Raw genomic sequence first — 16,585 nt, forward strand, 5'->3', positions numbered from 1 at the left:
CCGGCAAGGAGGGAATTGCAGGCGTCAGACTCCTCTTTACTAATGAAGCGTCTCGGCGTGAGGACGTCATCTGGACGGGCGGTGGCGCATGCGCAGTAGAAGGAGGTCCGCGATCTGTGTGGGCTTGTGCCTAGGTGCTTGTGGTTCGGGGCCTTGTGCTGGCACCGGGGGCGCCGGGTTGGCGACTTCAGCACTCTTGGCGTTGGGTGGGCGGCATCTTGGGAGTCACGTGAGCCAGTGGCATCATGCCCGTGGGCGCTGGGGTCAGCGTCGCGGCTTTTCCGGACGTTCGTCAGCCAGGAGGAAGGGCGGAAAGCACATCCCGGAAAGGTGATACGCCTTGGCCGCTGGGTGTTGCCGGTGGAGCTCAGAACCCCTGGGCCTGGGCTTCGTCTCCTGTGCCGTCTCCTGTGACTGTTGCCCCCGCGCGCTGCCCCGTCCGCGCTGTGCTAGGGGTTATTGGTCGTCTCGCGGCTCAGTTCACAGTAGCTGAAAGGGACAGTGTGTGATGTTCTGATTTCCCCCCATCGTTTTAAAAAGGAGGCTCTGGCCATAGCTCCTCGGGTAAAATGCAGAGGGACTGCTTTTTAAGATGGGACTGTCAGTATTGGGGACACTCCTTAATTTCCAAAATGGAATCCCCTTCAATTCCTCAAGCTGTGTTGTTTTGGCACAGAAAATGTGAGTAAGAGGACCTGGAACCAAGTTTGAGTGAAAATACGCACGGGTACTGCCGAATTTTCCATCGAAACAGTTGATTTGTGTTGTCTCTAGGAATTATAAAGGGCGTACTGTTGCTTCCTAACCGGTGTCATTTGAGAGATCTACCTTTGTACGTTCAAATGATTAATTTTGAGACTTTGCTCATGTGTGCAGTAAACCCTTTAATTCCCTAAGACCTTCCTTTCCTCCATCTCATACCCCATTAAGCCCGCTTCGGTTTATCTCCTGAATTTCTTCCGAATCTGTCACCTCTTCCTCAACATCCTAATACTGAACTTGCCTGTGTGCTGCAATTAGGTCCTAAGTAGTGTCCATATTTCTTGTTTCCTTCCAATCCAGTCTTCACACAAGAAACCTTAAAAGCAAGTTGGAACATTGCTCATAGACATCGCTCAAAAGCATTGTTTTGAGAATAGAAAACAAACTGTTGGTCTTTAAGACTCTGCGTGGTCTAGAATCCTCTCTGCTTCTCTAGCCCTATCTTGTGCCACTATTGCCCTAACTTTCTATGCTTCAGATACACTGAATTAACCTTAGTTCTAACTCATCTTACAGAAGTCAGTTCAGTTATTATTTTTCACTGTGATTCCTAGCATTAAAGAATTTTATTATCAGGTTTTGTGTGAGGACTAAAACTAAACTGTGAAGGGGAAGAATTGAGTTCAAACTATTTCAGTCAACATGCATGTATTAATGATACCATAGTAGTCAACACCGGGCTAGGTTTTATTAGAGATATAGAAGTTCTGGGCATCTCTGGTTTTAGATATCCCTAATTTGTTGAGACCTTTGCATTGTTTTGTTGCCTTTTATCTGTTTTCAAGATGGGAAAACAGGAACGAGGGAAGTATAGCTTATTACAAGGTGGGGTTGAATAAGTGGAGCAGCAAAGTGCAAAGCAGAAAGAAGAGGGAACTACTATAGAGGGATATGATTTCCATTTTCAAGGCGCATTCATCCTATGCAGGGAGACAGCCTAACATAAAATTTGCCTAACAAAAAATATATTAATAGGTGGAAAGACTATCTCCCAGTTGGACAGCGGATGCCTGGGACTCGTTTCACTGCATTCAAAGTTCCTTTAAAAAGGGTAAGCAAAAGTTAATATCGTATTCTTCCAGAAATCTGAATTCACCCTATAAAGCCCTGGCTCTTAACCCCATCATACTCCATTTTCCCTTTTTATAGCAAATACTTTTTAATACCGCCTTTACTATCCAGAAATGGAATTCATAGATAAATACAACCTACTTTTGTACTTAATTTAAAAAAAAACAAAACCAGTGGAATGCCCTAACTATAAATAAAGAATAATGTAATTTATAAGAAAGTAGTATGTATCTCAGTATGTAAATGTTTGGGGATGACTATACTAGAAATAAAGAAATAGTCAGTTACTTGTACCATGAATGCAATAAACTATGGATTTTGATTGATACTGATGTGTCAGTGTTGGTTCATGAATTCTCACAAATGAAGCACACTGGTATGGCATGTTGATAATGGGGAAGGCTGTGTGGGATGAAGGAGAGAGGGTATAAGTGGGAACTGTGTACTTTTTGCTCAGTTTTGCTGTGAATCTCAAACTGCTCTAAAGATAGTCTCCTAATTTAAAAAGAAAAGTGTGTTGCTGGCACTTGAATAACCAAACAGATCAATCGAACAGAGTACATAAATAAGCCAAATACACAAAAGAATATTTAGGCAGTGAAAGCCATCCTTCATATAGGTAGATATTCAAGAAGTATTTATTTATGTGTCTATTTACAGGCCCTCTGCTTGGATCTGGCAGTACAGCGGTAGGCAAAATTGATGTAGTCCCTACCTTCTGCGAGTTTACAGTCTGGTTAGGAGACCAACATGAAATAAACAGATATAGAAATAACTATATAGAAGTGGGCTTATTTCTTCCATCTAATCTCTCTGGAAGAAAGGATCGTAATACCCTTGTAAACTCCAGAGGAAGAAACTTTACTTTGAATCTCATATGTTAGCATCACAGGGTTTGAATAAATGGATAATATAATAAAGGATTTTAAACACATGTTCTTTCTTATTTTATTCTTTCTGACAGAGTTTTGAAAAGAATCTTGCTCCAGAAGAATATTTTTCCCCCCTTAACAAACTCCAAGAACACAATGAAGAACTTGGGCTGATTATTGACTTAACATATGCTCGCCGCTATTGTAAGCCAGAGGTAAATGGAACCCGTAATTGAAAATGACCTTCTTTCTGATACTGTAATAATTCATAGTAATTCAGTAGTTATCATCTTATGCTAAGGTGAATCCTGGCCTTCTTTCATGGGTTCAAAAAGGGAAGCTAGTCGTTTCCTTAAATACGCATTTGTAATTGCTGTTTCAAAATTAGATTAAAGATATGAATTGCACTATTGTATTTGGCAATAGGCTCTAGATATGCTTAAGAAGTGCTATAAGCTTCCATGTTCTATATTTTGAAAATGAAGTAAACTTTTAGTAAGAATAGTAGTAGCCTAAAAGGAAAGAAAGGTATGTCCATTATGTCTTTAGCACTTATTTTAAGCTGTTGCCTGAGCATGTTTAAGCATCACTGTTAAAGACAACTGTTCTCTAAGTTTTATGCTTTCTTTTCCTAATATCTTCTGATATAATACAGAAACCCATGTGATCTCTTGGCCCATGTAGGACATACCAGTGCAAAAGAATTATCCTTCTTCTGACCTGTTCCATGGCCTTGGGAGACAGTAACATCTAATGTGTGTTAACATTTGTATAGCAGTTTGCCATTTATAAGGTTCTTTCGTATCCATTGACTTAGTTAATCTTCACAAGAGCCCTTTGCTGTTGAAGTGGAAGTAGTACTGATACCTCCTACTGAGTGCTTACTCTGCAGTAAGCTCAGAGGATAGACAACTACAATTACTAATTTTAAAGACGATGAAACTGACTCTCAGACAAGGAAGAATTGAAATTTCAACTGAGTTATTCCTCTTTTTTTTACTGTGGTAAAATATACATAAATCATATTTATTTTAACCATTTATAAATATGCAGTTCAGTGTCATTAAATGCAGTCACAGTGTTGTGTAACTGTCACCACTGTCTATAACCAAAACGTTTTCATCATCCTCAACAAAAACTGTAACCATCAAACAGTAACAACCCCATTTTCCCTCCCACCGGCCCTTAGTAACCGCTCTTCTATTTTCTGTCTCTGTGTATTTGCCTATTCTAGGTACCTCGTGTAAGTGGAATCTACAATATTTATCCTTCTATGTCCGGCTTACTTCACTAAACCTATTGTTTTCAAGGTTCATCCATGTTATAGCATGTAACAAAATGCCATTCCTATTTTGGCTTAATAAATCCCACTGTGTGTATATACCATATTTTGTTATTCATCGGTTGATTGACACTTGGGTTGTTTCCACCTTGTAGCTATTGTGAATCATGCTGCTGTGATCATTGGTGTACAAATATTTGCTCAAAACCCTGCTTTCAGTTCTTTTAGATGTGCAGTGTAGGTAGTAGCAGAGTTGTTGGATCATACGGTAGCTCTACGTTTAACCTTTGAGAAAGTGCCAAACTGTTTTCTACAGTGTCGTCTTGTTTTTAAACAATTATCACAAATTTTAAACATATACAAAAGTATACAAAATACTGTAAGTGTTCCTTGTATACCCACGAACTCATCCAGCTTTATTATTTACCAACTAATGGCTGTCATGTTTTATCTATATCCCCACCTGTTTCACCCCATTCCCTATTATCTTGAAGCAGCTCCGAGACAACGTGTAATTACACCTGTACATTTTTTTTAATTAATTATTATTTTTTTTTTTGGCTGTGTTGGGCCTTCGTTTCTGTGCGAGGGCTTTCTCTAGTTGCGGCAAGCAGGGGCCAGTCTTCATCACGGTGCACGGGCCTCTCACTATTGCGGCCTCTCTTGTTGTGGAGCACAGGCTCCAGACGCGCAGGCTCAGTAGTTGTGGCTCACGGGCCTAGTTGCTCCGCGGTATGTGGGATCTTCCCAGACCAGGTCTCGAACCTGTGTTCCCTGCATTGGCAGGCAGATTCTCAACCACTGCGCCACCAGGGAAGCCCCAGCTATACATTTTGGGTATGTGTATTTAAAATATCGGACTTTTATTCCTTAATATCATTTTTTAATATTTAATACCAAGCGAGTGCTCAAATTTGCAGCTGTCTCCTCAATGTCATAAAAAATTGTTTGTAAGAATTTTGAATTAGATCCAAATAAGGTCCACACATTGCCGTTGATTGTTAGGTCTCTTAAGTCTTGTTTAATCTCTTGGTTCTCCCTCCACATCTCTCTCACTTTTTTTTTCCTCCTTGAATTTTATTTTTAAAGAAACCAGGTAATTTGTCCGATCTAGATTTTGATGATTATATTCCATGTGTTGTTAACATATTTTTCAATCCTTTTATTTCCTGTAAATTGGTAGTTGATCAGAATGAAGCTTGCATGTTTTGTTTTGGCAAGACAGTTTCGTAGGTGATGATGTGTTCTTCCATGGAGACATATAATTGTCTCTTTCTGTGATATTAGCAGTCACTGATGATTCCTACCTACACCCATTAATTCACTTGAGGCTTCAAATATTGGTGAATTCTGTTGTTCTTTTTTTCACTTATTAGCTGGGTATATTTCTATGGGGAGAAGATTCCCCTCATCAGCTATTTGGTTGCCCAGTTGTAGAGGCATGATTCTCTTCTTTTGTTTAACAGTTTTCAAAATAATGAGTTGATTCACAAATATCCTCCAGTGGTGACCAGTTTTGTAAAATTTATTTATTCATATCACCGTGGACTCCGTTACAGTTATTATTCTAACTGAGGCCCTATCTTTGGCCAGTTGGAGCTTCTCAGTGACTCCTGAGTCCTTTTGACATGACATCAGTTGTTTCTAGACTTTTTCAGTGGTCAGAGCTAGGAAATATGTATGTTTGTTTTTAATATTTTTAAAATATGTCATAGGTTCATACTGCTACTTTCCATTTAAATTCACAACTAGAGAATTTTCACTTATCCTTTTCTGTCTTCTATTGATAGTCTATTTCTCCCATGCCAGGCATACCAGTTCTCAACAATGCCTGAAATTTGCTATATTTCCTAATTCGAATCCAAGTTCTTCTGACTCTATTCTACTGTTCTACTTAAATCACAGCTGCTTTATGGCCCTTGAAATGTAAGATAGAACATAAATGTAGGTAGAACTGTTTATATCATTTTGAGTTACATGTGCATTCATTCACATAGATTTGCTTTTCCTTTTGCATGCCTAGTAACTGTCCGTTCTGCAGTTTTAATGAAAATCAAGTGATAATTACTGGTTAAAGCAGCTTTGGAAAAAATGCCTCTTATCAGAATGACTGACATACTAAGTTTAATATACTCTCCTGGTTTATATTCTGCCTTCTCTAATGAATATTTTATTCTTTCCCTACAAAGGAAATAATATATATTTTCATGGTTTTGCCTTATAGGACTTACCAGAAACTATTCCTTATTTAGAAATTTGTACAATTGGGCATCAGGTGCCAGATGATGACACTAGTTTTAAATTCCAATGTGCTGTTAATGGGTTTCTGAAAGAAAATAAAGATAATGGTGAGCTGTTTTTGTTTTTGTTTTTGTTTTCCTTTACCAGAACTTTGGTATGCATTTTGAGTGGGGTTGGGGATTTTTAACATTTTTAATACTTCTGACATTAGGCCTGTTGTGCTTGGTAATATTAAGGTGGAAATGTCAGATGGTGCTAATAGAGGACGGTGTTTTTCCTGTTCATGGTCACAAACAATTTAGTTTAGTTTGGAAAGTGATTTTGTGAGAAATATGAACTGAACTAGCTTACTTATCTCTTTTTTAAAAATTTGAATGGAAAATACATAAAAAAATTAAAATGTTCTTTTTTCCTATTTATTGGTTGAGAGGTGGAAGAAAAGGTTAAGACGCTCAGGTTCTTAGCATATATAAAAGAGAAAACATAAAGCAAAGGTTCACAGTGAGACAGATCCCTAGAGGCAAAGCAAAACAGAGTGAACCAGAAGAGTGGCTTCCTCATCATACTTGTTTAAGATATTTTTGCTGCTTTTACACTTTGGGTGCAAGTGAGGAAGTACACTACCACCTCTTATTCTCATCTTCAGGCAGGAAGAACTTAAAAGGCTGGTGTTTTATTGTTTCTGCTTTAGGATCTACTCTGTTGATAGTAGGTCTTAAAAGCGTGTGAATTTTAAGGATCCACATGCCTTCTTCTAGCATCTATCTATCAGAAGGAACATGGTGTTTGCCATGTTTTAAGACTGAGGAATCTTTTGTCTTTGGAACACCACTGAGGCCCATGTGAAAGTGTTCATTTTGTCCTCTTTCTAAATTGAGCCTGAGGAGTGTGCACTTTATTAAATAAATCTAACAGACAGTAAATATTCCGTGTATATATAAAATGATGCACGTATATACATAAAACAGGGAGTAGGGGAGAGGGAATAGAGATGGAAGTGGGAAGATAGGGGAAAGGAGGTGAGAGAGAGAGGAAGAGACTGGAATTTCAAGATAAATTTTCATTCTATAACCTGGTTGCTTAATGCAGGTACTAGCTCTTAAATATCTTAAGCCCTATTCACAGATCTTCCGTGTACTTTAGCTTTAAAACTTGAGAGGCTTGGCTTTGCGTGTGATAACCAGGGTGTCTAGAAAGGAGGCAAATTATCTGATTTGTGTAAGCTGTAGTCACAGAAATGTTACCTCGTAAGATGTTAGGGTGCATCTGCCGGCCTACTTGCTTCCTCCAGGCTCCTTTGTGTGTGTGTTCTGTCTGTTCCGCATGGGCTAGAAGATCCTTACAAGTGTATGAGAACACGTTTGTAAACCTTGATTGTTCACATGTTATACCAAGTGTAGTCCATTGCATATGCTGACTCCTCTGTGGGTCTTCTGCCTGCAGTGAGCTAACTTCACCATGCTCTCTGCCATTGCAGTCTCAGGACCTGAGTTATGATCCTTTGGTGACTTCCTCTGCTATAAGCCCCTCACACAGATGCCAGGCTCACTGATAATGAGGAGGAGACTATACTATCCACTCCCTAGAATTGGTAGAGACTCAGAAAATAAATTGTTTCAGTAAACACCGAGAGCCTTATAGGTTTGTTGTTAGGGCACGGGGATACAGAGGTGAGTAGAAGTCTTTGTTCAGTAGCAACTTACAGTTATCTAGGAAGATAAACATGTAGTGACTATAAGTGGGTTAATTATGATAAAAGAATCAAGTGCATCAGGAATATAGAGGAGAAATTGAGGAAGGCCTGACTGAGGAGACAGCGTTTGAGCTGGGCTTGGGGTAAGAGGATTTTGTGGAATGAGGTAAGGACAGCCCAGGTATTGGGAACAGGTACAAAAGGCACAGGGCTTGAACTTGTGCTCTGGAAGGGCAGCCTCTGGTGTGACTATAGGGTAATGTGAAAGGGCAAAGAATCCATACATTCATTTTCAGCAAATATTTGTATAACACCTTCTAAGTTGAAGGCACTGTTCTAGGAAGTAGGAAGAGAACAAAGTTCTTTCCCTTACATACTTTACTTTCTAGTGAGGGAGGGAGATGAATAAATAACTCAATATATGGATTGTCAAGTGGCGGTAAATGCTTTGGAGAATAACAAAACAAGATGAAGAGGTGAGGGAATGTGGTAGGTGATCAGGGAAGTCCCCTCTAATAAGATGTCGGTTGAGCGGAGCCTTGAAGTGAGAAAAAAGCCATTGGATATCTGGGAGAGTGGAGATGGAGTGGGAGGGTGTGTTCTGGGAGAGTGGAGATGGGGTGGGAGGGTGTGTTCTGAAGCAGAAGGAATAGTAGGTGCAAAGTCCCTGAGGCACGACTGTGCTTGGCATGTTTGAGGAATAGCAAGGAAGCCAGTGTGGCTGGACAGGGGAAAGTGAGTGAGGGCAGGGCAGTAGAGAATGAGATCAGGGAGTCTGGCGTGGCAAAGGAGGGAGGTAGATGATGTAGGTCCTTGTAAGTCATGGTTTTTTTGTGGGGTTTTTTTTGCAGTATGTGGGCCTCTCACTGTTGTGGCCTGTCCCGTTGTGGAGCACAGGCTCCAGACGTGCAGGCTCTGTGGCCGTGGCTCACGGGCCCAGCCGCTCCGTGGCATGTGGGATCTTCCCATACCGGGGCACGAACCTGTGTCCCCTGCATCAGCAGATGGACTCTCAACCACTGCGCCACCAGTGAAGCCCATAAGTCATAGTTTGAACTTATAATTCAGTTGGAGAGAGAGACTGATATTTGTTTATAAAGAGTTCTCAATGCTATGGTAAAAACTTGGGCTTTATTCTGTGCTAAGTGAAGATGTTTAAGCAACAGAGCAATCCAGCCAAGTTTATATTTTAGAAAGATAACATCTTCCATGTTGTGAGTTAGTTGAAGTAGAAGAGATTTTTAGAATTGTAGGGCGGTAGTAATCCAGGCAGGAGATGATGAATGCCAATCACCACATAGTCACAGACATATCTTTTGCAGAGATCAGCTACGTGTTGTTGTTTTTTATTTACTTTCTCATATAATTTTTTTAAGTGCTGGACCACGAAATACTGTGGCATAGTTGGGAAAACCTGAGACTCAATTCTAGTCTTTTTTCTGTTTGCCTGCTGTGCAGCTTGGGCTTACGTCTCAAGCCTTACTTTTTCATTGTGAAATAAAAACGGTACTAGTTAACCCGGGGACTCCGCAAGCACATAGACCCGTGGCATGTGAGGAGCACTGAATGAGAGAAGGAATGGAAGTGCTTTGGGACCCCAAGAGCCCTTCAGAAACCGTTTGTTCTTTTTAATATTGAGCATTAAAAGTGAAGGCATTCCATCTGTTTCACTCAAAAACAAACGCTATTCTTCTGGTAGCCTGTTTTTTTTTTTTTATCCACTCCCTTTTTCTATAGTCACATCAGTTCCTGATGGGCATTCTCCAGTCCACGCTACTGCATCTGATTGGAGGCTATGCAAAATTTCCCAGAGACAATGAATTTTGACATATAGTAATTAATTCTTGATAGTACATTCCTGCAAAAACACTCTTTTCTTCAGAGTTTTTCCTTTTCAGGATAGTGGTAGTGTTGTGGTAACTAATAAAGGCTACTCTTCAGAAAATTGTATAACTTGGTTTTAATGTATTTACTTCGCTTACTTAATTCCATATTCCCTGTTTTATAGACAGACTTATTGGTGTCCACTGTACCCATGATTTAAACAGGACTGGCTACCATATCTGCAGGTGAGTTGCCAACCCCAAGAGGCAGACCATGTTTAAATTGTTCTGTTTACAGCAGTAATGTAAGCTGAATGCAAAAAATGCAGTCAGAGAAATGTATGAAGTGGAAGGCAATTGTGCCCCCTACTCAGAGGTTACCACCAGTAATAATTTAGCACATATTTTTTCAGACGTAAAAAATGCAGATAGAAGCATATACAATGATCCCTTGGTATCTGCAGGGGTTTGGTTTTAGGACTTCCCATGGATACCAAAATCCTCTGATGTTCAAGTCCCATATATAAAATGGTGTAGTATTTTCGGCCTTCCATACCTGCAGGATATGGAACCGTTGGATATACAGCACTGACTGTACATTTGATTTAATGGTATAGTATTTAGACATTCTGGTTTATAATTTAATATATGGTGGACATCTTCCTATGAAAATATTTAGAGACCTCAATCTTATTTATTTATTTATTTATTTATTTCCCTCCAAATTTGCTTTATGTAGTTGGATATAAATTAATGAACCAAAACTTAAGCAAGATACATGTAAGGATTTAATAGAACCTGGTACTCTAATTCTTTCAGTTTTTCTCAAACTCATCATGGGGCTTGTAAGAAAATTAACCAACATGGATACTACTACAGTTGAATGTCAAATCCTTAAGTGCTTATGACATACTAAATTCTTCTATAATGCACTTATGAAGAACCCTTCAAGAGACTTGTGTTTTGTATGTAGAAAAGTGTTGATTTCTTTGAGGAGAGAAGCATTCAGCTTTAGTGGATAAATCCTTGTTAGGCTGAGGCAATCATTATCATATCCATCTTTGCCATGAATTGTCTTATGAATGGTCATATCAATCTGTTTTGGCAAATGAGTAATTAGGGGAAGGCTGTTATTGTGCTTATGAGAATGATATTTTTCTCTGAAGAAAGATAAATATGCATTAGGAAAATAACCATTGGGACTCTTTTTCTGCTTCCTCCTTGTTTTGTTAGAATATGATACTTGGTTTTACAGCAGCGATCTTGTGACCCTGAGATGATCGTATGCCAATAACGACAAATGGTAGATTAGAAAGAACCAGCAAAGACAGAAAACAGCAGCATCAATAGTAACAACAATCACAGCAAAAGAACAATGGGACCTTAACTTGTGGAGTTCCTATAAAGTAAAAAATAAATGCTCTATGTTTATTCTAAAAAAAAAAAAGAACTATGCAAAAAAGCTTAAAACTACTTTTTTTGTGCCAGTGTTATAAAATGTAGCTTTAAATAAAACCTTGACCTAAATGCCAGCAACTTCAGAAAAGAATTTGGGTAGGGGGAAGAAGAAAGATATCTCACTTAGGAAAAACAACCACTATCTTTATCCTAATCTTCAACACACAACTGAAACATATATAGCTGCTCTAACACTTTACACAAATCCTATGTACTGGAGCAATAACAAGATCTAAATACAATTATATTTTTAAACACTGAGCGAAGACTTTACATAAAAATAGCATCCTACTTTTCCCCCTAAATTTCTGAACTATTACGTACTTTTCCCCAACATCTGCAGCCGTTCAGGAATTTTTAGGAAACTTTCATGCATGGTCTTCTTCCTAATCCCCCTCTCTTTGGGCTCAATGACAAAAGATCAAAACCACCAAAAATGATGGTTCTCTTGAAGTCAGGTGAGAGACACTGGCTCAGTTAGTCTCGTAGGACAAAAGCAGTGCTGCATCAACTGTCTCCATGCAGGAGGGGCACGTGAAGGATCTCATCAGCCAGTCATCTGTACAGCCCAGGTGATCTGCATACACAGCAGAAATCAAATTGGGTTCTCATAAACAAAGTCCATCATACAGATCACACACTCCCGGATCTTTTTTTATAATATTTGTTTTATTCTATTGATTGATTTTTTTTTTGGTTGTGCTGGGTCTTAGTTGCAGCCGGTGGGCTCCTTTGTTGTGGCATGCAAACTCTTAGTTGCGGCATGCGTGTGGGATCTAGTTCCATGACCAGGGAATGAACCCGGGCCTCCTGCATTGGGAGTGCAGAGTCTTTATCCAGTACACCACCAGGGAAGTCCCCCGGATCATTTTTTCTGATCCATTTCTTCCAGGGTCATAAACTGCTTTAGGCTGATGCTGTATGAGGCCTGTTCTTTTGAGCTATCCTATTTTGTTCCTCTCAGCTGAGTTACTAGGCAAGTCTGGCTAGGTGTTGGATGATAGACTAAAACTGGAACTTGATCCAGATATGGCAGCAGTGGCTCCTGATCCAGCTCCATCCCCTTGCCAAAGCTAGCCCAGTCGGACTGAGACTTGTGAGGCAGGGAGATGTCATCCAAAGTGGGGGACTTACGGCACTTCCCCATCTTCCAGGGCTTGAGTATGTGATCTGTGTGCTGTTTTGACAGTCTTCCAACCTCATTCTTTTTTTTTTAATTATTAATTAATTAATTTTTTATTTATTTATTTTTGACTTTTAAAAATTTATTTATTTTTTATACAGCAGTTTCTTATTAGTTATCTATTGTATATATATTAGTGTATATATGTCAATCCCAATCTTCCAATTCATCTCACCACCACTGACCCCCGCCCTGCCCCGCTTTCCCCCCTTGGTGTCCATACGTTTGTTCTCTACATCTGTGTCTCTATTTCTGCCTTGCAAACCGGTTCATCTGTACCATTTTTCTAGATTCCACATTTATGCATTAATATACAATATTTGTTTTTCTCTTTCTGAATTACTTCACTCTGTATGACAGTCTCTAGGTCCGTCCACATCTCTACAAATGACCCAATTTCATTCTTTTTTATCTCTGAGTAATATTCCATTGTATATACGTACCACATCTTCTTTGGCCTTTCATCTGTCGATGGGCATTTAGGTTGTTTCCATGACCTAGCTATTGTGAGTAGTGCTGCATTGAACATTGGGGTGCATATGTCTTTTAGAATTATGGTTTTCTCTGGGTATATGCCCAGTAGTGAGATAGCTGGGTCATATGGTAATTCTATTTTTATTTTTTAAGGAACCTGCATACTGTTCTCCATAGTGGCTGTATCAGTTTACATTACCACCAGCAGTGCAAGAGGGTTACCTTTCCTCACACCCTCTCCAGGATTTGTTGTTTGTAGATTTTCTGATGATGCCTATTCTAACTGGTGTGAGGAGATACCTCATTGTAGTTTTGATTTGCATTTCGTTAATAATTAGTGATGTTGAGCAGCTTTTCACGTGCCTCTTGGCCATCTGTATGTCTTCTTTGGAGAAATGTCTATTTATGTCTTCTGCCCATTTTTTGATTGGGTTGTTTGTTTTTTTAATAATGAGCTGCATGACCTATTTATATATTTTGGAGATTAATCCTTTGTTGATTCGTTTGCAAATATTTTCTCCCATTCTGAGGGTTGTCTTTTTGTCTTGTTTATACTTTCCTTTGCTGTGCGAAAGCTTTTAAGTTTCATTAGGTCCCATTTGTTTATTTTTTTTTAAGGCTGCATTGTTGCTTTGCTCACTGATGAACATATAAAAGTCCGAAGTTTTTGATATTATAAAACGTCAAAGTAATGAACATTGCTGTGTGAACACCTTTGAATATATATGCTTTGTCTCAGTTAACTTCACTCAGAATGGGACTTCTGCATCAAAGAATTGATGCCCTTATGCTTTTTGTGGATGTTGCTACACTGTACCAATATATGGTTGTTCATGCAGGAAATACTTATTGAGCATGTGTTATGTTTAAACACTGTGCTGGTTGCTAGCAAAAAGACTTGTGAAATTTTGTGAGTGAAGAGACTTGGCCTGCCCTTTGTGAATTCTAACAGTCCAGAGAGGGAATAGATATTCAAGAATCATACTCTGCATGTAGAATTACAACTCTGGCAAGTGCCAAGGAGAGGAACATGGTACCATGAGAGCATATTTTAGGGAGGATTTGATCTCATCATGGAGATTAGAGAAAGTTTATTTAGGGATGTTTCAGCTGATATCTGAAGGATGAGTAGGTATTAAGCAGATAGAGACGTTTCGGAGAGATTTCTGAGCATAAGGAATAACAAAAGACCCTATAAGAGGAAAGCATATGTTGTGTTGGAGGAACTGGCCAGGAAGGTGGGGCTGTTGGGGGAGCATGTGATTATAATGGAGCTACAAGTGAGGGTAGGAGCTCAATCATGCAGGCTTATGTTTAAGGTTTCAGACTTTAAGAGTAATAGGAAACCATTGAACTTTTTTTGTTGAAGGTGAGGGTGTGAAACATACCCAATTGCATTTTCAGCCTATCATTTTGCTACCGAGTGGAGAATACACTGCAGGGAGAAAGAGTGGAAGTGAGGAAACAAGTTAGGAGACTTTTGTAGAAATTGGGCATAATGGTGGCTTGGACCAGGGTATGGTGGTCATTTTGGTGGAAAGATGTGGACAGATTCTAGAGGTATGTAGGCAGTATCATTGTTAGCACTGGTGGTGGGTTGAGGATGAGGGTGAGGGAGAAATAGCTGTCAGTGATGGTGATTCCTAAGTTTCTGACTCCTATGGTTGGTTAGATAGGGTTTTTTAGATATGATGTTAATATTTATCCTAATTTGTCTTTTGTTATTTGTTGGTTCTTGATGAATACTCTGTCATATTAAGTCTCCTGTTTTTAGTGTACAGAGCATTTTCACCGAAACTGTTGCATGTTATCAGATAACTTTTTAATATCTGCCAGTTTGGTCCTGTATTTTATTCTCTTTCATTTATTAGTTAAGTTGTTGTATTAATGTAAATAATTATATTAATAGAGTTTCTAAAGTTGCGTTAGCCTTGCATCCTTGGAATAATGCCTTTTTGTAGTCCCGGTGTATATCATTCTTTAATAATTATTGATTAGATGTGCTGATAGTTTCTTGGGATTTTTATATCTATATTTGTAAAGCGAAATTGGACCTTTTTTTGCAAAACCTTGATTTTCTTTTCTTTTTATTTACAAATAACTCGAATTTTGTTGTTTTGTAAATATTTGATTGATGTAGAAGGTATGTGGCCAGATGATGCAATTGGATGTAAGTATAACGGTTGTCACTACTTTTCCCTTTTTATAAAATTTGAAGGTAGAAGTGTAGGGGAATTTCTCAAATTTTGGACAAAAAGAAGTTTGTAATTCATTTGTTCTGACATAAGATAACCTTTTACCAAAAGTTTTTAAAGGGATGTATCTGGAAATAGCGGGATATAACAGCCTGAATAATTAGTCAGTGGATTTCAGCATTTTTTTTCTTTTTAAAATTTATTTAATTAATTACTTTATTTTTGATATTATATCCACTGCACCACCAAGGAAGTCCCTTTTTCTTCCTTCCTTCCTTCCTTCCTTTCTTCCTTTCTTTAAAGCTCCAAGTCATTTAAAATATATGACTTCTTACTAAAAATCTCCAGTTCATATAACCAAGGGGTTTATAACTTCTCCTCTAAAAGTTATATTCCTGGGACTTCCCTGGTGGTCCAGTGGTTAAGACTCTGCATTTCCAGTGCAGCAGGCATGGGTACAATCCCTAGTTGGGGAGCTAAGATCCCACATGCTGCGCAGCCAAAGAAATTTTTTTAAAAAGTTATATTCCTGTATTATTGAATTTAGTGGTTTAGATTTTCTTTTAATGTTTAGAAGATTTCAATTTATTTACCAGGAACAAACAAAACAAAATGTAAAAATAGTTTTCCGGAAACTATTTCCATCATTCTCTTCTTCCCTTTCTCCTGCAGACTGGTGTTTTATCTTTACAAGTTCTCCATCATTCCATAAGAAAGCTGCTCTTCTTCTGGTTTCATAAGAGATGGTGAACAGTGGTAAAATATCCAGTTTACCTAAATTTCTAGAGTACACTTCAGGGAGCGAATGATGGGGTGGGATGTTGGGGCAGAGTGAGAGATACAGATTCTGGTGAGACTGAGAGTCATTCACAGAAATTACTGGGCTGTGGTGAAGGGAGAACAAAAATAAATCAGGTTCCTGCTGGTAGACAGGAAGCCAAAATGAAGAAGAATGGTGCGTAGCTGGGCAGTATAATTAGGCCCATAAGTGCTGTGTCTTCTGATAGTAATTATGAACAGAAACCAACTAATAATTACTAATAACATGTAGGTGACCAATCCTTGAGAGCTGAGGCAGAGAGAAGGAAAGATGGCATTATACCTTGTCTCTGGTTCATTGAGTTTCCCAGGCTGGTTTGTGACCAATCTTGGGTGAAATCATAACTAAATCATTTTTGCTAAGGTGATCAGCTTTTGTGGGGTCCTTTCCCTGTACTCTGTCCAATGATAAAGCCCACTGGTTTATGCCTCCTGGAAAACAGTTATTTCAAAACAGTATAAGTAGGGCTTCCCTGGTGGCACAGTGGTTGAGAGTCCGCCTGCTGATGCAGGGGACACGGGTTCGTGCCCTGGTCCGGGAAGATCCCACATGCCACAGAGCGGCTGGGCCAGTGAGCCATGGCCACTGAGCCTGCACGTCTGGAGCCTGTGCTCCGCAACGGGAGAGACCACAGCAGTGAGAGGCCCGCGTACCAAAAAAAAAAAAAAAAAACAGAATAAGTGAAGCATTGATGAAACAGCCATGAGGAAC

General features: G+C 39.1%; 1 protein-coding gene and 1 pseudogene across 1 annotated transcript; one reads left to right on the forward strand and one right to left on the reverse strand.

Annotated features, from left to right (window-relative positions):
* Positions 1 to 88: 88 nt before the first annotated feature.
* Positions 89 to 11,191, forward strand: LOC114892655 (RNA/RNP complex-1-interacting phosphatase-like). The gene is made up of 6 exons (XM_029217821.1): positions 89 to 330; positions 1,738 to 1,813; positions 2,798 to 2,920; positions 6,212 to 6,335; positions 9,930 to 9,990; positions 10,978 to 11,191. Exons 1-6 carry the CDS (start codon positions 89 to 91, stop codon positions 10,982 to 10,984), a joined length of 633 nt encoding a protein of 210 aa, XP_029073654.1. The 3' UTR covers positions 10,985 to 11,191.
* A 222-nt stretch (positions 11,192 to 11,413) lies between these two features.
* Positions 11,414 to 12,391, reverse strand: LOC114899666 (annotated as a pseudogene).
* Between the last annotated feature and the right edge of the window lie 4,194 nt (positions 12,392 to 16,585).

The sequence above is a fragment of the Monodon monoceros genome, unplaced genomic scaffold (genome assembly GCF_005190385.1).
Source record: "Monodon monoceros isolate NGI ecotype Baffin Bay Population unplaced genomic scaffold, NGI_Narwhal_1 Super_Scaffold_1, whole genome shotgun sequence".
In the NCBI taxonomy this organism is placed as follows: Eukaryota; Metazoa; Chordata; class Mammalia; order Artiodactyla; family Monodontidae; genus Monodon; species Monodon monoceros.